The sequence below is a fragment of the Lucilia sericata genome, unplaced genomic scaffold (genome assembly GCF_015586225.1).
Source record: "Lucilia sericata isolate MDLA Ls3-8-SP2 unplaced genomic scaffold, ASM1558622v1 Contig000175F_arrow, whole genome shotgun sequence".
Lineage (NCBI taxonomy): Eukaryota > Metazoa > Arthropoda > Insecta > Diptera > Calliphoridae > Lucilia > Lucilia sericata.
In genome coordinates this window covers 344,732-370,826 of record NW_023994203.1, presented here as the reverse complement: position 1 = coordinate 370,826, position 26,095 = coordinate 344,732, and the positions used below count along the sequence as shown (strand labels likewise).

The 26,095-nt window shown below is 29.9% G+C and overlaps 4 protein-coding genes across 4 annotated transcripts; 1 reads left to right on the top strand and 3 right to left on the bottom strand.

The window, feature by feature from the left end:
- The first annotated feature begins 4,231 nt into the window (after window positions 1–4,231).
- LOC119601587 (serine protease snake-like) lies at window positions 4,232–6,736 on the top strand. Its single transcript, XM_037952600.1, has 5 exons — window positions 4,232–4,712; window positions 4,768–4,883; window positions 4,944–5,179; window positions 6,317–6,474; window positions 6,537–6,736. The coding sequence occupies exons 1-5, from the start codon at window positions 4,374–4,376 to the stop codon at window positions 6,705–6,707; spliced, it is 1,020 nt and encodes a 339-aa protein (XP_037808528.1). The 5' UTR covers window positions 4,232–4,373; the 3' UTR covers window positions 6,708–6,736.
- LOC119601586 (serine protease snake) lies at window positions 6,719–10,636 on the bottom strand. The gene is made up of 5 exons (XM_037952599.1): window positions 9,970–10,636; window positions 9,771–9,886; window positions 7,534–7,643; window positions 7,314–7,478; window positions 6,719–7,244 (listed from the first exon to the last, which is right to left on the bottom strand). Exons 1-5 carry the CDS (start codon window positions 10,514–10,516, stop codon window positions 6,803–6,805), a joined length of 1,380 nt encoding a protein of 459 aa, XP_037808527.1. The 5' UTR covers window positions 10,517–10,636; the 3' UTR covers window positions 6,719–6,802.
- Window positions 10,637–14,621: 3,985 nt separating this feature from the next.
- LOC119601585 lies at window positions 14,622–15,263 on the bottom strand. The gene is made up of 3 exons (XM_037952598.1): window positions 15,177–15,263; window positions 14,984–15,113; window positions 14,622–14,922 (listed from the first exon to the last, which is right to left on the bottom strand). The coding sequence occupies exons 1-3, from the start codon at window positions 15,189–15,191 to the stop codon at window positions 14,831–14,833; spliced, it is 237 nt and encodes a 78-aa protein (XP_037808526.1). The 5' UTR covers window positions 15,192–15,263; the 3' UTR covers window positions 14,622–14,830.
- A 3,162-nt stretch (window positions 15,264–18,425) lies between these two features.
- On the bottom strand, window positions 18,426–24,648 carry LOC119601566. The gene is made up of 5 exons (XM_037952581.1): window positions 24,371–24,648; window positions 23,546–24,253; window positions 19,284–19,434; window positions 18,689–19,222; window positions 18,426–18,631 (listed from the first exon to the last, which is right to left on the bottom strand). The coding sequence occupies exons 1-5, from the start codon at window positions 24,383–24,385 to the stop codon at window positions 18,504–18,506; spliced, it is 1,536 nt and encodes a 511-aa protein (XP_037808509.1). The 5' UTR covers window positions 24,386–24,648; the 3' UTR covers window positions 18,426–18,503.
- Window positions 24,649–26,095: the final 1,447 nt, after the last annotated feature.

Genomic DNA, 26,095 nt, shown 5'->3' with positions numbered 1-26,095 from the left:
AATTAAAAACACTTGTGGTATTAGATATTCTTGGAAGTGCCATTGATGAGTTATTGTTAACTCACTAGAAGTGAAGTTAATATAATAATGTTTTTCTATTTGTCACTAAATGTATATATGTATGTATGTATACAATTAAAAGAAAAATACTGTTTGTATTTGGAATTGTACTTTAAAAAGTTTATTTATTTATACAGAAAAAAAAATAAATAAAAAAACAATAAGAAAATATTTAACTGAAAATTTTGACCTTTATAAAACTAATTTTCTTTTTTATAAGTATTTCTCATTGCAAAATATTTCTTTGTGCAATTTAGAAATATAATCTTTTAAGTCGAATTTATCTTTAATTTTAATATTTGTACAAAAAAAAAAACTTGCTAAGAACTAAGAAAAGAATAAGTTTTATGACCTTTCATTCATATCCCACTCAAAAATCAAAAAAAAAAAAAAAATCATAGATGAATATTTGCAAAAATAACACGAACAAATAGGTATCAACAGTTTTACGCTATTGGTTTTTGTGTCCTACCACAACCTGTAGCATGTTGTATGTTTATTTCAAGTGCTGCATAAGAGACCTTTAATGAATTAAATGTAGCATGCACCCACCCACAAACTACATATGCTCTTACTTTGTATACATTTTATAAATTGTTTGACAAATCCTTGTTTTTTAAGCCAACAATTTCCTTTTATTTAAGGAGAATGCTTACAATATATTTCGCAGTTTGTACTATACAAATTTGTTTGACTTTACAGAATTTATCATTAATTTCCCAGTATTTTCAACCCCTACTGGTTTGTTTACAGACAAAAAAACTTCGTTAAGTTACCCCTTAAAAGAAAACTACAGGATATTTTCTCTTAATAGAATATTTAAAACATCCCTTTTTCAAATTCAACAGGTTTACCCGTTAATATTTATTCTCTTTTAAATTCGTATCACTTAAAAAGATTATTTGTTTTAGGAAAAAAAAACATTATTCACATATTAGCAATTGAATAGAAGAGACATACATACATACGTTGGTATCTTAAATGTCTGTATTTTTATACATTATTATACACTTAATGTTGTCGCATTTACTAACTTCTCCCTATTGTCCTGTGGGTGTGATTTGGGTCTTCAGCAATCTTTTTTAACTTGTATAATATTGATTATAATGCATTGACCTGTTATTCATTTACGGGGTTAAACTGAAAGAGAAATTTAACCTTATGAATCTATAAATTCACTAACTAACTAACTAACAAACAAACAAACAAACAAACAACTAACTAACTAACTAACTAACTAACTACTAACTACTAACTAACTAACTAACTAACTACTAACTAACTAACTACTAACTAACTAACTAACTAACTAACTAACTAACTAACTAACTAACTAACTAACTAACTAACTAACTACTAACTAACTAACTAACTAACTAACTAACTAACTAACTAACTAACTAACTAACTAACTAACTAACTAACTAACTAACTAACTAACTAACTAACTAACTAACTAACTAACTAACTAACTAACTAACTAACTAACTAACTAACTAACTAACTAACTAACTAACTAACTAACTAACTACTAACTAACTAACTAACTACTAACTAACTAACTAACTAACTAACTAACTAACTAACTAACTAACTAACTAACTAACTAACTAACTAACTAACTAACTAACTAACTAACTAACTAACTAACTAACTAACTAACTAACTAACTAACTAACTAACTAACTAACTAACTAACTAACTAACTAACTAACTAACTAACTAACTAACTAACTAACTAACTAACTAACTAACTAACTAACTAACTAACTAACTAACTAACTAACTAACTAACTAACTAACTAACTAACTAACTAACTAACTAACTAACTAACTAACTAACTAACTAACTAACTAACTAACTAACTAACTAACTACTAACTAACTAACTAACTAACTAACTAACTAACTAACTAACTAACTAACTAACTAACTAACTAACTAACTAACTATCTAACTAACTATCTAACGATCTAACTAAACTCTAACTAAACGAACTAACTAACTAACACTAACTAACGAACTAAAATAAAACTAACTAACTAACTAACTAAAACTAAACTAACTAACTAACTAACTAAACTAACTAACTAACTAACTAACTAACTAACTACTAACTAACTAACTAACTAACTAACTAACTAACTAACTACGAAATCACTAACTAACTAACTAACTAACTAAACTAACTAACTAACTAACACTAACTAACTAACTAACTAAACTAACTACAACAACTAACTAAATAACTAAGCTAAACTAACTAACTACCTAACGAACTAACTACTACTACTACTAACTACTAACTAACAACTACTAACTAACTAACTAACTAACTAACTAACTAACTAACTAACTAACTAACTAACGTAAACTACTAACTAACTAACTAACTAACTAACTAACTAACTAACTAACTAACTAACTAACTAACTAACTAACTAACTAACTACTAACTAACTAACTACTAACTACTACCTACCTACCTAACTAACTAACTAACTAACTAACTTTATAAAATTCACTTTTCAATGTACCCTCGTCAAATAAGTTTTGTGAATAAAATACACTACTACTAAGTAAGTATATAATAATATTATATATCCGACATTGTTGAAAGTCATTTCATTCTTTTGTTTGTTATTAAAAGATTATACAAATATCTTTATTCATAAAATGTATGTATGCATGTGTCAATGGCTTTATGTACTTGCATTATAGATAAACACGCGTATATTATGTAGACAAACATGTGAACAGTTCAACATGAATAAGTAGAGTGGATGTTAAAAAGGTTACTAAAGGTCATACAAATATTTCAGTAGATGCTGTTTAAATAAATTGACTGATTATATGCAACTGAAATTTTTTTTAATAATATTTTGGTCTAATAACAATATCAATTGAATTATTTAACAATATTATATTTAGTACATTTAATATGAAGCTGATAATATTTATAACTAGTTCTGTTTTTGTATCCACATATTTGTATTTTTGTGTCTACAACACTTGTACCGTGGTCCACTGTTTTGTAAATGTACAAAATATGAGAAAAATAAAAAATATTTTTTTGGAAACACCCTCAGTTCCCTACCAACGATTGAAAATTTTGATTTCAATGCAATATGTTCCAAAAAAAAATCTGAAATCTTTTTGAGTATGCCTCTCAAACCCTATATGAGATTCTTAAAAGGCTGTTTCTTGGGTCACTCTATTGTACATAAGGTTGGAACCAAAATGGAAGATGTTGATGTTGCGTTGTAGAAAATGAAAATTTAGTTCATTTTAAGATACCAATTTAGAAAATTTAATCGTTGAGAGCTGGATCAAGGACAAAAAGGTCGTCTTTGGGGTTTTTATGTTTATAATTCATGCAAGGAAATTTTGCTTTCAGATGAAACATCTTTAAAAGAGGCTTTTGAGATTACGGACCTACAGTTGAGATAACGGGCCTAAATGTTATACAATTTCATCGAAATAGTTTTTTCTGTTTCTCAAAATTTCCTCTAGTTTGTACTTTATTTTAAATTTTGTAAACCCATTTTCTCCTTGATCATGACGTACATTATAGGTATATCAATAAAAGTGTTATTTCATTTCATTGTTTCATTGATATGTAACACTTTATGATTTCATTGGATTATATATCAAATATTTCAGTTTAATTGAAATACTTACATACATAATTTCAAGAAAAAAATTTTTAGTTGTTGTGATCTTTCTTTGTAAATAGTTTGAATGTTGTTGTGTACACCTCTAATGTATATACTTTCATTGTACATGATGAATACATACCAGCGATTTTAAATTCAATAATAATTTAGTTGAAATGCTATTCTTTCTATAATTTTTATACATCTTTTATGCAAATTTTCTCAGTGTAAAAAGCTTTTCTGACACCTACACACATCCAATAATGTATTAACAATTTTATTGTAGACAACCACCACTAAAAAAGCACTAAAACTTAAAAACGCCGGCGCATAACAAAATAAAAACTTTTTTAACTCAACCATAAAAACGCACACAAAAAGCTTTCAATGGAAAAAGATGCATTAGCACGTGCTTAATTAATATTAAAAACAATACTTGATTTTTATACCCTATTAAACAAATATTTAAGAAAAAAAAACATTATCTGTCTTCGACTTGCGGGAAAGAACAAAATATGTACATTAAAAGTATGTCATTAGTACAATTACTTATTTCATTCATTTCAAAACAAAGTGTTCAAGCGTTAACAACAAAACAACAAGATAATTCGGTGATTTTTTATTTAAAAATATATACAAAAATAATCTTGATTTAACATGAAATTCTCACTACGAATATTAATCATCTCGTTTTGCTGGCATTATACTGTTGAATCCAGATTTTTATTTCCAACAGTTGATGATTTTCCAACGGATTGCAAACTACCTGATGGCTCAAATGGAACTTGTCGCAATTTACAATACTGTCCAGCTGCCATAACTTCAAAGAAAGTAAATTTATGTTATTTTGATGGTGATGATGAGTATGTGTGTTGTAAGGAGAATGTTTGGGATGACGTACAAATGAGACCTTTTACTATGAATTGTGGAGCTCGTGCACCTCGTGTGGAAATAATACAAGGTATACAGACGGAATACAAAGAATTTTCTTATATGGTAGGTATACCTATGTATTCGTCTGGATAATGATTTCATTAACTCTATAAATTAGGTGGCTTTGGGTTGGAAATCTATGGCTTATCCTAGCGCATATGACTACAAATGTGGTGGAGTTTTAATATCCAATATATATGTTTTAACAGCCGCTCATTGCGCTTTTTTAAATGGGTAATTACACTGAGTACTTAAGTATTAAACTAAGTCTAGTAACTTATGTAAATTATTTAGACTTCCACCTGCAGTGGCTTTAGTTGGTGGTACTAACCTCACTGATCCAAACAATCGACCCATACCAGTTTCAAATGTAACAGTACATCGTGGGTACAAAGCAAATCAGTCATATCATGATATTGCTCTAATAAGACTAAGTGTGGATTCTGATGAGACACCGATTTGCATTTGGGGTTCTTACTCTTTGGATGAAGTAAATGTTACGGCAATTGGTTATGGACATACACAATTTGGTAAGAATATAGTATCTAGTCTTATGTCTAGTCTATGTCTAGTCTATGTCTAGTCTATGTCTAGTCTATGTCTAGTCTATGTCTAGTCTATGTCTAGTCTATGTCTAGTCTATGTCTAGTCTATGTCTAGTCTATGTCTAGTCTATAGTCTATGTCTAGTCTATGTCTAGTCTATGTCTAGTCTATGTCTAGTCTATGTCTAGTCTATGTCTAGTCTATGTCTAGTCTATGTCTAGTCTATGTCTAGTCTATGTCTAGTCTATGTCTAGTCTATGTCTAGTCTATGTCTAGTCTATGTCTAGTCTATGTCTAGTCTATGTCTAGTCTATGTCTAGTCTATGTCTAGTCTATGTCTAGTCTATGTCTAGTCTATGTCTAGTCTATGTCTAGTCTATGTCTAGTCTATGTCTAGTCTATGTCTAGTCTATGTCTAGTCTATGTCTAGTCTATGTCTAGTCTATGTCTAGTCTATGTCTAGTCTATGTCTAGTCTATGTCTAGTCTATGTCTAGTCTATGTCTAGTCTATGTCTAGTCTATGTCTAGTCTATGTCTAGTCTATGTCTAGTCTATGTCTAGTCTATGTCTAGTCTATGTCTAGTCTATGTCTAGTCTATGTCTAGTCTATGTCTAGTCTATGTCTAGTCTATGTCTAGTCTAGTCATGTCTAGTCTATGTCTAGTCTATGTCTAGTCTATGTCTAGTCTATGTCTAGTCTATGTCTAGTCTATGTCTAGTCTATGTCTAGTCTATGTCTAGTCTATGTCTAGTCTATGTCTAGTCTATGTCTAGTCTAGTCTATGTCTAGTCTATGTCTAGTCTATGTCTAGTCTATGTCTAGTCTATGTCTAGTCTATGTCTAGTCTATGTCTAGTCTATGTCTAGTCTATGTCTAGTCTATGTCTAGTCTATGTCTAGTCTATGTCTAGTCTATGTCTAGTCTATGTCTAGTCTATGTCTAGTCTATGTCTAGTCTATGTCTAGTCTATGTCTAGTCTATGTCTAGTCTATGTCTAGTCTATGTCTAGTCTATGTCTAGTCTATGTCTAGTCTATGTCTAGTCTATGTCTAGTCTATGTCTAGTACATACCTTCTTTTAATTTATATTTTGCTTATAAATACAATTATTTATTTTTTAGCTGGAGCGGGCTCGGAAAGTTTACTTAAAGCTTATTTAATGATCCTATCAAACAATGAATGCTCTAAACATTATACTGGAATAACGTCTTTACCGCATGGAGTTGTGGAAACTCAAATTTGTGCTAAAGATCCTGATAGTATAAGGGATACTTGTCAGGTATAATTCTGTTGACTAACTTAATTATTTAAAAAATATATAATATTTTCCGTTTTATTTAGGGTGATTCTGGCGGTCCCCTTATTCTGTTCTCCACTGACAAATACGGCGTTTCTAGAAATTTCGTGGTTGGTATAACTTCGTTTGGTAGAGCCTGTGCTTTAGAACCGCCTGGAGTATATACTAGGGTGTCCGAGTATGTTGACTGGATAGAAGACATAGTGTTTAAATAAAAACATTTTGATTTCTGTTTAAATTAAAATTGTATGTAGTTGATAAATATTGTTTGTACTTTAATATTAAAAACATATATAAGAACATAATTAAGTTATTTAAAGGAATCTTTCCAAACAATGTGCTCAATCCAATCCAAATATGAATACACTCTTGTAAATATACTAGGATAACCACTGCGACAGTATAAACCATATGACGTTATGCCAATTAGTTGGTAGTGTAAACGATTAGTACGTCTTCTTCCTCTAATATTCAATTGCAGAGGACCACCCGAATCTCCTTGGCAGGTGTCGCGATTCAATTCGAAGTCTCGAGCGCATATTTGGCTAGCTATAATGCCTCTATTAGTTTCTGGCATCTTTGGCATTTCCCGATTGCAGTCAGCATTTGATATAATTGTCATATTTAAATCTGTAAGACGATTTGTGCGCTGTCGGGCAAAATCAGTGGCACCGTAACCCATGGCATGTGCTGTAGTAAATGGAATTGTTGGCTGTGTCCATAACCGGATGGGGCGAACAAATTCCGTTAGTCTGTTCACAAATAATTTTATATAGTTAATTAAAATGCTTTCTTTTTGAATATACATGCATTTTACTTACTCGACTTCTTCAGTTAATTCCAAAAGAGCAATATCGTTATAATAAGAGTCTGTCCTATAATCCGGATGAACAAAGATATTTCTAATATTACGTATTTGTGGTTCCAAAAAACTTTCTTCGATCATTAAATTTAAATCTCCTATGCGTACTTTGGTTGGCTGTTGTCTGAAAGGTATATTGATTGTTAGTTTTTTTAAGGATAAGTAATGGTTTTTCATACCCCGTAAAATTGACACAATGAGCTGCTGTAATAACAAAAGTTTCACTTATCAAACTGCCACCACATTTGTAATCAACTTTACCATTTTTTGAACGGAAACCTAGGGCTGTCTGAAAAAATAAAATGAAATTTTTAAAAAAAATTTTAAAAGTGTATTTAAGGTAGTGAAAATCATAAATTAACTTTTTTGTGTAAAATTTCTAGTCTAATATTAATTTACTGAAAAGTTTTGTAATAATATTAATTAAGTTGAGAGTGAGTGTCGAGACATATAGCAATTTTTAAGGTATTATTGGGAATTTTAAAGGCAATTATTACAGTTTTATTATATTAAAATGTTTCATGATTTGAGTTTTATGATATGACCTTGTAGTTTTAACTCTAAAGGAATTTTTTTAAAAGGCCAACTGAAATTAGTGTCAATAAACTTGTGATAAATTTCATTTCAGTTTTACCAGTAGGTACCTGTTTGGACTAGTTTTTGTTTTTAAATTCAAACCACAAATATTCTCACTATTGTACTTTCAGATTATAAAATTTAAATTGCGATTTAAATGCTGCAGACATATGACGTCATTAGAAATATGTATATATAATTCGTGGACATTAGGGCTATAACTTTTTTTCATATATACAAATAGCTCTAGTACATCCGAAAACAAAAACGTTAAAATGACAAAGAAAAATGTATTTTATACTTTTTTTAAGTTGTTTATAAAGTTCAAAAATTGATTTTTCCTTTTTTTATAAATTTTTCGTAAAAATCGCAAATATTTATCGGTTTGTATAATAACTGATATTAAATTTAACCAAAATTTAAAAGATTTCCTCAATTTCAATCGAAAAAATTAATTTTTGAACATTGATTTTGTGCATGAGATATTGATTTGAAATGAACGGATATATTGGCCATCGTATAAAGATGGAGCCAAAATTTGGTTATACCCCTAGTGTACATTAGGAAAGTTCTAAACACGAGAAAAATATTTTTTATAACGGAACTCAGTTCACTACCAGCTATTGCAAATCCTATAAATAAACAAGTAAGAAATCTATATTCGCTTTTGCCGAATCTATAATATACCAAAAAAAGGGAGTTAAAAAAATTTATAAAAATATTTAAAAAAAAATTTAAAAAAAAATTTTTTTTGGAAACTATAAAGAAATAACTATCTGTACTCATTTGGACTATTTTTGCTAGAACCAATAGGTGAAAAGTTACACTCATTTCAATAAAACCCTATATGACCAAAAAGCCCAACTTTGACCCCCTCTAAGTCCGGCAGTTCTTGACCGCTAGAGCTGAAAATTTGTGCCCTACTATCCAATAGTACTAACCTTGGTGCAAATTTCATCCAAATCGGAAGACATCGATTTTAAAATTTGGGTGACTTGACATGAAACCGGCCCTATACATCTCTAAAGGAATGAGCTGCGCTGAATCTGGCCTCCATCACATTAGGTTTCGTTTGAAGTTTAAAAATACCATTTTTGACAATATTTAAGGCGTTATAAAAGCGCTCATCGACTTTTAAATAAATGCTTTATCTTCTACTATTTTCGAGATGTCGAAATTTAAAACCTGATGTGATAGGGAAATCAGAAAAGTATACTTTGGTATCTGGGTTAAAATTTGTTGACTTGTGTTATTCAATTCCTACCCCGTATTCAATATCTCGGAAGGAATTTTTTTAAATATTGTAAAAGAAATTACTTAAAAAGTACCAGGATTACTGATAATACTCTAGTTATTTTTAGTTAAAACAAACAATTTTTAATTGTGCAATGGAAAAATTATTTAATTAATTCTTATTAAAAGTTAAAGCTTATTTTATATATTGCTCAATAATTAAATGAATAAGTCCATGATAATTCTATAGAAAATGAAACCAATAATAAATAATATTCTACTTTCGTTTTTTGGAGATTAAAATTTTAAATTATTTACAGCCTGTTACAGACACATTATCACTTTTACTTTTAAATTCAATATTTAAAAAGTCTTTGCGTCATTAATTTAAATAATGGATGTTCAAAAGAAAACATATTATTAAATGCCTTAAGTAATCTGTGTTTTTATAAACAATTGTTATCAGTTTTATAAAAACAATTTATAATAAAATAATTCGTAGAATTCAACAAGTTCAAGGGAATTTTTGTTTAGTTTAACAAAGAAATAGTAAACCACATAAAACTAGAAATTGTAATCGTACTGAAAATGAATTGAGAAAACTTACCATATGTGGGTATTCCCCAGGTGAGGCTAAAACACGACCATTGAATTCAGCATCGTTAGCATCTTTTGCTGTGTCATCTTCTTGCGGAAATATGCGTTGGATGTACTCAGCATATTCTGTTATTATGGTTTATTTTTTTTTACAAAATAAAATAATAATTATTTTTTTTTATAAATCATTCCTTAATTATAAGACTTACTTATTTCACAAACTCTTAAATTTAATAAAGAAGAAGCCACTGACACTATTGTTTCTAAAGCATTTTTTTCGATTTCTTCACTAGAAGTTCTTGTGGGATTTCTTCGATTCGAAGAACTCGATGTTATAGCTCTCTTTTCACCAGATTCTTCACTAGAATTTCTTATTCTATCTATAACTCTTTTTACCAGAGATGGAGAACTATTGTCATTTAGAGAATTTGTAATACTATTTGTGCTGGAAGCTTTTCTTGCTGGTATTACTTCTCTAATATTTATTACTATACTCGTATCACGTATTACTGGCCGATCTTCATTGTTAAGACGATTTGTATGAGGTTCATTTCTAAAGCTATTAGATATACCATTATTTATTCTTTTCAAATTCACTTCATCTTCATTCGTTTTACCGGGAAAATAGACCTTTTCATTTACAGGTTTAACTTCTCGTATATTGACGGTTTTATTGATTTCATAAAAATTGCGTTGAGATTTCACCACATTTAAAACTGGTATGGTAAGCAGCAGACACAAATAAAATATATTCATTTTATATTAAATAATTTAATTTATTATTATTTTAAATATTCACTTTCTATAGCAAGTCAACGAAAAAAAAAAAAAATGGTTTCATACGTTTTACTGCTTTCAAATCAAAATCACAACTGTTTTGTTTTGCTAAATGATTCTTGAATCAAACCATGGTTGATATTTAAATTGTTTCTTTACCAATTGTTTGTTTGTTTTTTTGGTATAATAAAATGCTTATCAACAATATGAGTAATAATATTATGTCTTTTTATATTGCAAAATATTCTGCCCTAGACGGGGATGTACAAACTTAGTGTCAACAAATAGTTGTGCAAGATGTGAACTAATTAAGCGTTATGAATATTTATACCCTACCTTACTGTAGCGGTGATGTTTTTTATACTTCTGTGCTTGCAACTAGACTAAAAAGTGTTCAAATAGACTTGTCATTATTATACCCTACACCACTATAGTTGGGAGGATATTATGCGTTTGTGCTGATGTTTGTAACACCTTAAAGTATGACATTCGGCTTAGAATCATTCTGAACCTTTCTGAGTCGATTTAGCTATGTCCGTCTGTCCATCCGTCCGTCTGTCTGTCTGTCTGTCTGTCTGTCTGTCTATCGGTCTGTGTGTCCATGTAAAGCTTGTGCGAACGCTACAAAATTTGATGAAATTTGGCACATACTCTTCTTTCTAAGGACAAACACTATTGAAAATGGTTGAAATTGGTGCATTATTTCGCCCTTACAAGCGTGCCCTCTGAATAGGTCTTTTGAGCTCATAAAAATGTTAAATGTTAAAGTATGCCAATAATTGCCGATTTTTGTAATGATCGGGCATCATTTGACCCTAGCCCCCATACAAACTCCCCATCAGAAAATGACTTAATAGTCAAAATTCACTTATAAACACTAATAATACGATGAAATTCTACAACAATAACTTTGATGTCGACGTAAATTCCTTTATCGAAATTTATAAGGATAGGCCCATATTTACCCTCAACCCTTGTAGAAAATCTCTTTTTTTGGCAACAATAAAAACAAATATTCCGGAATTAAAGCAAAAATCCAAATGCTTTATTATTTAAAAAATAATCGACACTTTTTTACATACGCACTGGTGTAGGGTATCATATGGTCGGTCATACCCAACTAAACATTCATACTTGTTTTTTAAATGGAAAATTTTTCTGGTAAAATTTTATAAAACTATGAGCATATTTCTACATAAACATGTTTTATACGAACTAAAATCATCTAACAAATATTCCATATAAGATCATCTTCAGAAAATGACGTTAACTCTCATTACTGGCTACGCATAGTTTTGCCTAACTTTATGAGGATCGGTCCACAGTTGACACTACCCCCATATAAGACGCCCCTCAGAAAACAGTTTTGACACTCATTACTGAATTAACAAGTAAGAGTGCTATATTCGGCTATGCCGAATCTAATATACCCACCATCAAACCGTATGCCGTAAAAGGAATGCTCTCCTATAAACATCAGGGTGATATTACTTATCAAATTTACTGAAGAGGACCTTATATGAGAGGTAGGGTGAATTATTGACCTATTTTCATAATTTTTTAGATTTTGGTTCATATAAAATATGTTTACATCGAATATCACTTCCCGATACTTTCCGCATTGAATTCGGTAGTATGATTTAGGTTCCTATTAAAGTTTCTTATGTTTTGTCTCGTAAGAAACTTACTTATGTCAAATTTCATCTCTACACTCGTACTTTTAAGCCAGTAGTGAGCGTTAAAGTAATTTTTTGAACGGGACTTTATATGGGGGTAGGGTCAATTATGGATCAATCTACAAAAAATTTGGTAGAGAGGTTTTGGCTCGTCAGGCACTTATGTAAAATTTCATAGTTATACTCGTATTTTTAAGCCAGTAATGAGCGTTAAAGTAATTTTTTGAATTTCATCGCTATATTCTTATTTTTAAGCCAGTAATGAGCGTTATAGTAATTTTACGAAGGGGACCTTATATGGGGGGTATTGTCAATTATGAACCGATCCTGATAAAATTTGGTAGAAAGATTTTGGTTCATATGAAACTTATTTATGTAGAATTTCATAGCTATACTCGTACTTTTAAAACCGATATGACCGTTAAAGCTGTTTTTCGGGGGTCCACTTGTATGGGGGCTATACGAAAACGTGGACCGATATTACCCATTTGCAATACCAAACAAACCTTATCTATAGAAAAAAATTGTTGAATATTTCAACCCTCTAGCTCACTTCTTTCGAACTCTATCGTGCTTTCAACAGACAGACGGACGGACGTGGCCAGATCATCTTAGAATTTAATAAGGACCCAAAATATATATACTTTTTTAGATCTGTGACCAATGTTTCGATGTGTTACAAACTGAATGGCAAAATCAATATACCCCCATCTGTTTTGATGGTGGAGTACAGTGATGAAACTCGACATTAACATGTTTTATACAAATCGAAACCTCCCTAATAAGTTTTATGAGGATCGGTTCATAATTGACTTTGCACCCCATATAGGAGCCCCTTAAAAAATTACTTTAACGCTCTATACTGGCTATGCCGAATCTTATATACTCACCATCAAATCGTATGTCGTAAAAGGAATGCTCCTCTGTAAGCATCAGGGAGATCAGGCTTAAGTCAATTATGTACGTGATCTTCGAATTAACAAAATATAAATTTTTAAAAACAAAATATTTTTGTCCAATTTTTTTAAACTATTTTTAAGTCTGTAATGAGCGTTTAAATCATTTTTTGATAGGGATCTTATTTGTATAGGGGCTATGCGAAATCGTGGACCGGTATTGCCCATTTGCAATACCAAACAAGCCTTACTTATATATTTGTGGAAAATTTTAACTCTCTAGCTTTTTCCGTTCGAACCCTATCGTGCTTTCAACAGACAGACGGACATGCCTAGATCGTCTTAGAATTTAATAAGGACCCAGAATATATATACTTTTGTGGGTCTATAACTAATATTTCGATGTGTTACAAACGAAGTGACAAAATCAGTATACCCCCATCTTTTTTGATGGTGGGTATAAAAATTTATAAGGATCGATACATAATTGACCTATTTACTCTTAATACCTTTTTTTACATAAATATGTATATTTTAAAAATAGTTTAAAAAATAGTCTCCTCAAAATACTTAAATACCTAAATTAAAGTATACAGAAACACTTTATCATCAATTTAACACTTTAAATAAACAAAGATTTTATAAAAAATAAATAAGAATAAAATCCAATTAACGCCCAAATACTGACAACTTGTTTTAATATTTTTTTTTGTTAAATAATAACGTCAAATACAATAAAATTTGTTGCGGTTTACTTTTAAAGCCAAAACAACATGAAGAAATTTTTGTTTGCTAATACGTTATATTAATTTTAATTAATATTTTATTTATTTCTATAGCATGTGATTTGGTCTACTTAGAACGCGAACCGAAACAAGTAATGATTTTTAATACAAATTTGAAATAAATATACATTTTTAAATAATATTAATTTGTTTTTGGAAAGTTTTCGAATGATAAATATAGTATTATAGGTGTTAGGTCAAGCAACTCATAGTGAAGTATGCCGTTCAATAAAGATTAATTTATCAATTTAAACAAGTTATAACGCTAGAAATGGTGACGACAATAGCAAGTGTCGTAAGGATAAGTACGAGAGTAACTACTTATGTTTTAAGAAGCTTTAGACAAGATATGCTTTATTTATTTACATTTCTAATCATGTTTTAATTTTAAAAGCAATGTTCCTTAAATAAGAATAAATTTTTCTAAATGAATTCGAATCTGAAATTTCTAAAGGTCTCCGAAAATTTCAATCAGATCAAGTTTTCGAGATATGTATGTATCGGTTTTAATTATAAAATACAATAATATACAAGGCTTTCTCTCTCAAATGAATTTAATCAGGTTCGGTTCATAATTGGCCCTCATAATTTATTTTAAAACCTTTACATCAGAGAACTAATTTGAAACAGTTCATAAACCTCGTTAATAATTTATATAATTTTTTTCTTCTCTTCATTATTACAACTGTTGTTTTATTATTTATTTTAATAACAGTTTTTTTTTTTATAATTTTGCTTTAAATTTGCTGACGTATTATTTATTGTGTTATAGATAGAAAACACATTAAATTCTTTTTAAACATATATTTCCGGAAACACCGATTTCTTTTTTTAACAAAAACTAGTTCTTATGCAATTTGTTTTAAATATTATTTTTTAATTATGAATATTAATTAATCAGTCACGTAAACATTTTTTTGTAATTGAAACAGAAATTTAAATGTTAATCTTCAAATTATTGGGATCTACAATAGTGGCAGTTTGGACATGATGAACTTGGGATGTGCCGCCTAAATTTTCATATTGAGCTGAAAAAATTATATCATAAATTAAGATTTATATTAATATATCGCTGCATTTTTAACCTACCAATAATTTGTTTTTGAATTTCTTCAAAATCCTTGTCATCGGTGTATTTTAAGAATTGCACACCGGGACTGTTTTCCACGGGGGCAGCAAATGCCAAACACAAGCAGCAGATTAAAGCAATGCACAATATCTGCATTTTCAATTAAAATAAATAATTGTTTTTTTTTACATTTTCTTATTTAATATAACTTACCATAAAAGTTTTCATTTTTATATAATTTATTTGGCTGCTGCAACTTTGTTTTCTTTAAAAAATCAACTAAATTCGTTTTTATCTTTGTGGGGTTATTTTATATAATATTTTTGGTATTAAGTTTGATGAAAAAAACTTGTTTAAAATAGTTATTTAGTTTTTGTCGTCGTTTTTTAGCTATGTATATTAAATTAGACTATTAAACATAAATTTAAATATTGATTTAAAATGCTACTAGTTTATTTTTGTATTCTTTCTTTTTCTTCTTTCTAACTATTTCATATTCAAACCATATTATTAATTAGAATCGTTTTTGTAGTCTAATGTAGTAGGGATTTTGAGATAGCAAAAATAAGCTATAGCTTTTAATTTGGTTTAAAGAATTTAAGTGAAGTTTATTACTAAAAAGCTCTTTTATAACAGCTATTTAAAAGGTTGGGAAGTACATATGTATAAATTTTTTGAAAAAAAAAAAAAATTAAAAAAAACATTTTAAAAAAATTAACAAAATAAATTTTGGAAATAATGAAGAAAATGCTATCAGAACTCCTTTGGACAATTTTATATTGGACCAATAGGTGAAAAGTTACACTCATTTGAATAAAACCCTGTACGACCTAAATGTCCAACTTTGACCACCTTTAAGTCCGGCAGTTCTTTACCGAAATAGCTGAAAATTTGTGTTTGACCTACTATCTGATAGTACTTACGTAAGTGCAAATTTCGTTAAAATCGTTTGTGAAGGGGACCTTATATGGGGGGTTGGGTCAATCATTGACCGATCCTGATAAAATACGACGGACAGATTTTAATTTCTATAAAACAGGTATATGTCGAATTTTGTTGCTGGAACTGAGGCTCTTTTCATTTTTTTATACCCACCATCAAAAAAGATTGGGGGTATATTGTTTTTGTCATTCCATTTATAACGCATGAAAATATTGGTTACAGACCCACAAAAGTGTATGTATTCTGTCCTTCCGTCTGTCTGTTGAAAGCACGATAGAGTCCGAACGAGAAGAGCTAAGGAGCTGAAATTTTGCATAAATATTTTTTGTTGATGGAGTTTGGTATTGAAAATGGGTCATATCGGTCCATGTTTTCGTGCCCCCCGAAAAAACAACGTAAACAGTCATAGATTGTTTAAAAACATAATTATGTCAATAAAATTCTACATAAACAAGTTTTATATGAGTCAAAATCACTCTACCGAATTTTACGGGAATCAGTCCATAATTGACCCTACCTCCCATATAAGGTCCCTCTCAGAAAACGACTATAACGTTCATAACATGCTTCGAAATGATAGCAATGCAACGAAATTCGACATATACAAGTATTAGGGGAACATAAATATATCTGATAAAGTTTTTGGAAATCCCCCATAATTGACCCTACCGCCCATATAAGCTTCCCTTTAGAAAACGACTTAAACTCTTATAACTTGCTTGAAAATAATAGTTAAGTTACGAAATTCAACTTCAACAAGTTTTTGGGGATCTAAAATATTTCCCACTTATATTATGGAGATCGGCCCATATTTGACCCCAGCCCCCAAAATAAGGTCCCCCTCAAAAATCGACTATTACGGTCATAACTTGCTTCAAAATGATAGCTATGATATATACAAGTTTTAGGGGAACATAAAAATCTGTGCTCATTTTTTTTGGAAATCGACCCATTATTGACCCTACCCCCCATATAAGCTCCCCTTTAGTAAATGACTTTAATTCTTATAACTTGCTTCAAAATGATAATTAAGAAACGAAATTCAACGTAAACAAGTTTTTTGGGAACTAAAATATCTCCCCATATTTTATGGAGATCGCCCATATTTGACCCTATCCCCCATATAAGGTTTCCCTTAGAACATTACTTTATAGCTTATAACTAGGTTCAAATTTCCAGTAAATCAACGAAAGTCAACATAAATAAATTTTAGAGGAACTAAAATCTCTCTTCCAAATTATATGATATAAGGTCCCCTCATAAGATAAAAGTAACTCTCATAACTTGCTGCGAAATCATTGGAAATCAAAGAAAATTACTTTAAAGTTAATAATTTGCTTTAAAATTCCAGTATATAAACGAAATTAACATTAACATGTTTTATGGAAACCACGAAATTCAGCAACGAAATTCGACATAAACAACTTCTTCAACATTATTGTAAAGCAATGAAATTCGACATAATCAAGTTTTATAGTAACATTGTTCTAAATGTTTTTTAAGGATCGGTCCATCATCTGTAAACGGCCTTTATCATAGAATGACATTAACGGCCTTAACTGGCTCAAAAATACCAGTTAAAATTCGTCATGAACTAGTTTTATAGGATCTAAAATCATTCCCCTATCAACGACCTTTCTCATACAATGACATTAGCGGCCATAATTGGCTTACAAATACCAGTATATCGATAAAATTCGTAATGAACTATATTATACGATCTAAAATCTTTCTGTCTGTATCGATCCAAAATCTTTGTAAAATCTTAGGAGGATCGGTCCAAAATTGACCATAAGTAAATTTACAGGAAATCAAATTGTTAAAAAAATATGATAAAATAAGTACTATCATCACCCTGACTATATTTTTTTATTTTAGAAAAAAACCAATAAATGTTTTAATTGCGGTAGCAAAAACATTAACTGTATAACAGTATAGGTAGGTCCATTTTCACTTGAAATTTAAGACACATGATTTGATGGTGGGTATATAAGATTCGGCACAGCTGAAGATAGCACTCTTTCTTGTTATTTTTCTCGTATTCAGTATATTAATACGCATTGATTAAGAGGTATTCCTACATATAATGCAGTTCTTGGGAACACTCTAATGTATGTATATATTTTTGTAAGTCAAATCAAGTATACGAAACCAAAATTTTTTTGGTGGCGGGTAAATAAATATGGAACAGGAAAAGGCATGAAGTCCAAAAGGCCAGTGACCAGTAATCACTGCTATCGTTTCCTGTAGCTATGCTTTCGAAATATTTAATAAGGCTTCTGATCGCAGTGGGTTATTATAAGCCACATTATTAACTGGAATACATACGGACCGATTTATTTTTTCGATGAATGAAAACACTGTTGATTCACTTTTTACACAACCCTCGTTTCTATTTTGCGTAATTATTGACTTTTTCTTAAAATCAATCTATACAACATTTTCCAATTTGATTTCCAAACCGATCAAAAACTGGTAGATTGAAATAGTGAATAAATTAAAGATAACAAAAAGAATTTGAAAAAATATTTTACTTATTTAAATTACCTAACAAACTTAATACATACTAAGATAGATATTTACTACAACAAACTTTTACTAAACTAGTTTATTGAGAAAATTGATTTTTTCTGGTTTAATAACAAATATGAATTGGTTAATGGTATATGCCTTCTCGAACTGATCACGCAATGGATAAAGGTCATCGACACCAGATGGTTTTGTGGCTTCTGTAATACATAACGGAATATGTATAATGAAACAAAATTATAAATTTAACTAACCTTTTTTTAAATGTGTAGGTATTATATAGGCTTTCTTTTGTGTTTTAACTATAAAAACATCGGTGGAATTTGATTGATTTTTACTTTCAGTACTAGCAGTATCTGTTGAAGCATCACCGCTAGCTTCCAGAAAAGCTGAAGCTAATACTTTAGCAGCTTCTATGGTTTTATTGTATTGAGGTTGTAGTATAACAGCAGCTGGTTCTTCAATCATTAACATGGGTGCTGAACCTTCCAAGTCAATTTCTTCGCTGGCCATGTTTGGTAAACTAAAGCCGGGATGTTTAGTAAAATCATTTGGTTTTTCAGTTTTTGGCAATAAAAGCGGTAATTTTACTGAATGACTAAAAGGTAATTGAATATTGCTGTGTGAAACCAAACCCGATGGTGGTGGATCATAAGAAGTAATTAGCGGTGGGTAAGAAGGGTTTATTGGAAATTTTGTGGTTTTCAATTCTGGCCTCGTGTTGAAATTATCAATAGAACGTTGGGATTTGGTAGTGTAGATTTTGGTTTGTTGCAATGATTTATTAACTGCAAATAATCAAAAGATGTATCACTAATTAAGCATTTTACTAACATATTTCATATTCACCATTATTATTGTTGTTTGTTGTAAGTGGCGGCAGGTATTTATTTTTGTTTGAAGAGCGCGTATTTAAATCAATAGTTTTAGTAGCTGCTTGTACTTCCGAACAAATTTGTATTAAAAATATAACAAATATAAATAATTTTCCTTTGAATTCCTAGAAGTTTTAAAATATTTTTATTATTATATAGTTAAATTTTTAAGTTATAAAGTTCTTTACCATAATTATGGTAAATATTTTTGGTTAATTTTTATTTTGAAAAAAAAAAAAAAAAAAAAACAAACAAATTATTAGTTCACCAAGTTATTAACAACTAAACCACAATTGTACGTTAACAATACTATTTATAAATATTTGAAATAATGTGGCTTTATTTGACTTCATACGCTCAATCACCTATAGTTATTGGGGAAGACCAGTCAATTATATTGGTTTATTTGTAACTTTAATATGTTGTGAGTAAGATAAAAATACTATAATAAATATAGACTTATATTCATTACTAACTCATTGTATTTGTTGTTTTTTATCAGTAATAAACCAAAAAGCTGAAAAAGTTTGAATTTTCTTCGAACTCAGTATTATAGTTTTTCGAGAAGTGTGCAATAAATTCGTTTTAAATCCATTACCGGCTTCTTTAAGACAATGGTAACCACTGCCAATAAATGGGCTTACTTTTTAATAAAAAAAAATATTGTTTATTTTTTTCTTTTATAACCATACTTAACATCCATTAACAAGTGAATTGGCATATGACCCTGGCTTCCTCTACAACACTTAAAATGTATGTGAAAATAAAACTCTATTTTTTATATCATTCATAATTTTTAACAAATTCAACCATTTAATCAATTGTTTGGTTTCAAACTGAGTTTTTTTTAACTATATATCATTATAAGAAACAAAAATATTCATCTTCTTATTATGTCAATAAATAGTTTAACACTTGAGTTAAACCGCAACGAATATAGTTGAATCAGCTGAATAATTGTTGAACCCTCACTCATTATTGATTGTGTTATGGTTTTTTTCTTCTTTACGCTCATTTGTTTAACAAACATTATTAATTGTAACAATCATCATTTTAATGTTACTCTTTGAATTTAAGAAAAAAAAAAAAATATTTTTATATAGACATGTTAATCTTTTTTTGTTTATTATTTGTAAAAAAAAAATCATATTTAACAAACTCGTTAAATATTGGTAATTATACGTTTGAAGTTAGAATTATAAATGATCTTCACTTGCATGCAACATTTGATAGTTTGATTAAAATTAATAAGCGGCAAGTCGACAATGAAAATAAACTTCTAAATCCGTTTCCACTATCATCATATTCAGAATTAATCGGAAAATCAATAAAAACTATTTCGGTACCGGATCTTGTGTATTGGGAAATTGGAAAATCAAACAAGTAAAAGTCTTATATTAAACTCTTCAACCTATTGTGTTTTGAAATATACATATGGACAATTTCGTGTCAAGTGACCCAACTCAAAAATCGATTTAGATGAAATTTACACCATGGTTTGTAGGCCAAACACAAATTTTTCTATCGATCAAGAACTGCCGAACGTAGAGGGGGTAAAATTTGGACATTTTGGCCATACAGAGTTTTAATGTGTGTAACTTTTCACCTATTGGTCCTAGCAAAAATTATCCAAAGGAGTTCATATAGCTATTTCTTCACTGTTTAATTTAATGGTCAAAAGAAAGCTCTAAGAGTTTTGTGGGATATTTATACAAAACTAGTTTAACTCAATATTTAATATATGGGGAATTTCATGTCAAGTGACCCAACTCAAAAAATCGATTTTGACGAAATTTGCACAAAGGTTAGTACTATTGGATAGTAAGTCAGTCAGAAATTTTCGGCTCTGTCGGTCAAGAACTGCCAGTCTTAGAGGGAGTCAAAGTTGGACATTTTGGTCATGCTGGGTTTTATTCAAATGAGTGTAACTTTTCATCTATTGGCCCTAGTAAAAATTGTTCAAAGGATTTCAGATAGCTATTTCTTAATTTTTTCCAAAATTTTTTTTTTAATATTTAATTTTTTTTTGTTTAAATGGGCCTTTTTTTTAAAGAAGCTTATATAATTTCCTTGAAGGGCTTTATACTCCCATAATGGGATGCGAGTGGGATATCTATCAAAAAATTATTTTTTAGCTCAAGAATAATTTTTTTCAGTATTTGGCACTTAATTTTTCCCTATTTTTTTAAAATGGAAGTTTTTGTTGTATTTTTTTTTCACAAAATAAAGCTTAGACCATTGCTTTTAAGTGCTATGTTATTACTTAATGTGATGTGAGTGGTATATATGTATATATAAAAAATATTTTAACTCCAAAAGCAAAGTTTTTGAGTTCAAATATTATTTTTTTCACATATGCTCCTTGCATACCACAAAGCTCTTAAAGGAAATGGTCTAAGCTTTCTTTTGAGCAAAAAAAAAAAAATACAACAAAAACTTCCATTTTTAAAAAAATAGGGGAAAATGAAGTGTCGAAAAAATTTTATTCTTGAGTTAAATTTGTTTATAGATATCACACTCGCATCCTATGGGACTATAAAGCATCCTATGGGACTATAAAGCTCTTCAAGGAAATGGTTTTAAAAAATTAAAAAAAAAAAAAAATTTGGAAAAAATTAAGAAACAGCTATCTGAACTCTTTTGGACAATTTTTGCTAGGAACAATAGGTAAAAAGTTACACTCATTTGAATAAAACCCTGTATGACCAAAATGTCCAACTTTGACCCACTCCGGGCATTTCTTGACCAATAGAGATGAAAATTTTATAAACTATTTTTAGTTAATTTTAAACAAGTAATAGTGTTATATTCAATGTTGTGCCGAATTTTTTACACTCTCCATCGAATCGTGTAAATTTCGGAAAGTGGTCCTATACAATATGGATTGAAGCCACTTATGACTACTACAGTCATTTTCTGAAGGGGAAGTGTAAAACTTGTTCATGTCGAATTTCGTAGAGGTAGGCTCAATTAAGGTCCGATCGGGAGGTAGGGTCAATTAAGGTCCGATTCCTATAAAATTAAGCACGGGATAATTTCCCATACAACTTTTTTATGTAGAGTTTCGTTGCTATACTGGCATTTCGCTAGTTATGAGCACTAGAGTCATTTTCACAAGGGGATATTGCATGTAGGCAGGGTCCATTATAGTTCGATCCTTATACAATTTGACAGAGAGAGAGAAAAGTTCAGATAAAACTTGTTTAATTCGAATTTTGTTGCTTTAATGGCAGCTTGAAGCATGTTATAAGCGTTTTAGTAATTTTTTGAAGGGGACCTGACCCTACCCCCATGTAGGGTTAATTATTGGCCGATCCTTTTAAAATATGACAGAGAGATTATAGTTTCTATAAAACAGGTATATGTCGAATTTCGTTGCTGTACTGGAATTTTATAGTAAGTTTTAAGTGTTAGAGAAATTTTCTGAGTTGGGCCTCAAATAAAAGGTTAAGGTCAATTATGGCCAGATTCTTATAAAATTAAGCGGGGAGATTTTAATTACCATAATACTTTCGTTAAAATACTGGCATTTAGATAGGAGGTATGAGTGTTATGAGTAATTTTCTGAAGGTGACCTTATATGGGAGGTGGGGTCAATTATGGATCGATCCTCATAAATATTGCCATAGTGATTTAGCTTGCTGGTGTAGAATTTAATCGCTATAAAGTAATTTTCTGATGTGATCTTTATATGGTGGGTGTAGGGTCCTCTTAAAATTTTACAAAAACATTTTGGTTCCCATAAAACTTGTTTAAGACGAATTTCATTGCCATACAAGCTTTTTTAAGCCATTTATCTGCGTTATAGTTTCTGAAGGGGACCTAGGTGAAATCGTGGACCAATTTTTAATACCAAACAATCATTCTTAAAAATTTTTAATGTCGATTTTTTCCAATTTTTTTTTTACAAAAAGAATGTTGACTTTTCAACGATTTTTGGCAAAAAGTTAATTATTCAAGTCTTCGAAAGTTGATTTATAAAACCCATTTTTCCCCCCTTAATATTAATTTAAATTAATAGAATGGCAGCCCTTTTTGTTTGTGTTAACGTGTTAAAAGTAAAATATTTAGCAATCCTAAAATTATGCTTTAAAATGTTTCAAATACTACATATAATTTTTTTAAAATTTAAATTTTTTATTCATTAATATGAAAGCTATTAAAACTAAACAACAACTAAAAATTCGATCTGAACAATCGATCGATAACAAAGGAACCTTTTGTAATAATTTTTTAAACGCGCTTGTTGGCTGGCAAGTAAGCGTTAGCGGGTTCAGATTGATAACCACCATGGCTGCTTACGGGAGCTTTGGAAGCAAAGTCCAACACAGGAGCAACACCACCATTGTGGCTGCTAGATTTACCGCCCAAACCTTCATATTGACCTTGGATGGCACGTTGGGCATTTTCGGCATCAGCGGGAGTGCGGTATTTAACAAAGTGTACTTCTGGTTTGTTGGCATTGTTCTTGTTCAAGTTGTTCAATTTGTTGGCCAAGTCTCCAATATCGGCTTGTTTGTTGAGAACATAGATGGCAGTACGTTGTTCACCGGCAGATTTGGCCAATTGAAGGGCAGCATTTTCAAGACCGGAGTTTTCAGGGCCCTTGATGAAGATGACACGCAAGCCACGTTTTACATTGCCGAGTTGTTGGTTGCCACTGTTGTCATCGAAAGCACCTTCGGGGGCAGAGTAGGTGAAGAATTCCTTTTCAAATTCAGCAGGAGCAGGAGCACTATAATCACTGCCGCCAGCAGGGCCAGATTGAAATCCTTGATCACCACCAAATCCACCAGAGGGGGCGCCACCAAAACCACCAGAGGGGGCGCCACCAAAACCACCAGAGGGGGCACCACCAAAACCACCAGAGCTTACACCACCGGATTGTCTTTCGTAATCATAGCCCAAACTGGCAGCATAAGCAGTAGCCAAGCAGCAAAGAACCTACAAAAGGAAAATAAATTTCAATTAGAAATAAATTCTTATCAAAGGTAATGTAATTGAGGGAAAAAAAAAAGAAAAGTTTCTTTACTTGATCACAGAAAGGATCTAAATACTTACAATAAAGGCACGCATTGTATTTTATGATTATTGTATAATGTTGTATGTTTAACAAATGAATGTTTTCTGTCTTTAACTAGCAACAAGTGCCAATATTTATATGATGATAAAAGTTCAAAATTATTAATATTCGTAAAAGGTATTTGTGCTAGAAATTAATTATAAAAAAAACTGAAATAATTTTAAATTTATCCTTGATCGTATCAGATCAAAGAAGTGGATTAGTGTTGCTGTTTTTGAAGAGAAATACAAAACAGAAGATGACAATTTGCATAAATACAATATTAAATATTTTAATGTGTATCACATTGTGTTTTTGGCCAAGTTTGCTGTATTTGTCTCAATTTCAGTTGTCAGCACACTGAAAGAGCAATAATTTGTTTGCTTCAAATAAAAATAACAACATCATTTTTTAACTACTACAAAGTTTCTTTGTTGTATATGGTCTTTAACCTCTACCCTCAAGTTATTAGTTATTCTCTTTTTTTATTTAAATAAATTTATACACTTTGTTTAAGTTTTTAATTCAACTTGTTTTATAGTATATAATATTGAGAGGCGCTCGCTCAAGTATTAGTCTAGATGATCTAGTTTGTATTAGTGATATATTCTAATTCGATGCAAATTAATCAATTAAGTTAAATATTATAATTTTCAAACTAAGTTGTTTAAGTGATAATTAAATAATCTTAACTGTTTTTGCTAATTAGCTTAATGATTTTATCAAAAGTGACCAAATGAAGCTGTCTAAATAGTGTGGGTGTCAGTACGAGCTTATTTGGAAATGGCAGCATTGACAGCAAGCACAAGAACATTGTACATATTTTTAAATTTTAAATTCTAAATAGATATAATAGTATATTTGAAGTAGTTATGAGGTCAGGTTGTATAGGGGCTATGTCAAATAATGGACCGATTTCAACCATTTGTGTCAAAAACACGTATAATCCAAATTTGATTAAAATATATTGTGGCCTGTAGCTTGCGCACAATGTTTACATGAACAGCCAGCCGGACAGACAGACGGACGGACGGACATGTCTTAATCGACTCGGAAAGTGAGAATATTTTTATGGGTTACAAACATCAGCACACACGTATAATAAATACTCTCCCCACTATAGTTGTGAAGGGTATAAATATTGTATGAGAAAAATATTTATGTCACCTAAGATATGTCACGTACGATATCAAATTTTCATTTAAAATTTATCAAAATTTTTTATTTAAAAATTACAGATTAGATAGGAAAATATGTCACTTAGTGTAAAAAATTAAAACACTTCAAAAAAACATTGTCATATGACACCTCATTTTAAGTCCATATTTTGGAAAAATGCAAATTTTCCACATATAGTACTCTCTGTATGAATATATCGTTATTATCTTGATTTTGAAATTATTTTTTAATTTCTTAATTTAAATAATTTGGTGCTTGAACATATTTTTTATGTCAACACCATTGTGGTCTCAATATTTAGGTCGTTTCCTTTATCTGAACATAATTACTGTCATTATATGGTTTTTAGTATATAATTTGACACTTATTTAATGACAAACTATAAAATTTCTTAATTTTTATTTGCATTTTTATTTAAAAATATTTATATACACTATAAAATATATTAAAATAAAAAAAAAATAACAAAACTAAAATGTCACAGTTATTTAACGACTCCTATTAATGATTTTATGATCGAAAATTCCTCCAAATTAAATTTATAG

Excerpts from the sequence above, each read along its gene's own strand:
- LOC119601566 (XM_037952581.1), bottom strand. Across the intron at positions 19,223-19,283 it reads AACAAACAACAATAATAATG|TTAATAAATCATTGCAACAA; the intron begins GTGAATATGAAA and ends GATTATTTGCAG. Across the intron at positions 18,632-18,688 it reads ACCTACACATTTAAAAAAAG|CCACAAAACCATCTGGTGTC; the intron begins GTTAGTTAAATT and ends GTATTACAGAAG.
- LOC119601586 (XM_037952599.1), bottom strand. The coding sequence starts at position 10,516 with ATGAATATATTTTATTTGTGTCTGCTGCTTACCATACCAGTTTTAAAT. Across the intron at positions 7,644-9,770 it reads CTGGGGAATACCCACATATG|ACAGCCCTAGGTTTCCGTTC; the intron begins GTAAGTTTTCTC and ends TTATTTTTTCAG. Across the intron at positions 7,245-7,313 it reads GAATTAACTGAAGAAGTCGA|ACTAACGGAATTTGTTCGCC; the intron begins GTAAGTAAAATG and ends ATTTGTGAACAG.
- LOC119601587 (XM_037952600.1), top strand. The coding sequence starts at position 4,374 with ATGAAATTCTCACTACGAATATTAATCATCTCGTTTTGCTGGCATTAT. Across the intron at positions 4,713-4,767 it reads ACAAAGAATTTTCTTATATG|GTGGCTTTGGGTTGGAAATC; the intron begins GTAGGTATACCT and ends TCTATAAATTAG. Across the intron at positions 6,475-6,536 it reads GTATAAGGGATACTTGTCAG|GGTGATTCTGGCGGTCCCCT; the intron begins GTATAATTCTGT and ends CGTTTTATTTAG.
- LOC119601585 (XM_037952598.1), bottom strand. Across the intron at positions 14,923-14,983 it reads AATTCAAAAACAAATTATTG|CTCAATATGAAAATTTAGGC; the intron begins GTAGGTTAAAAA and ends TAATTTTTTCAG.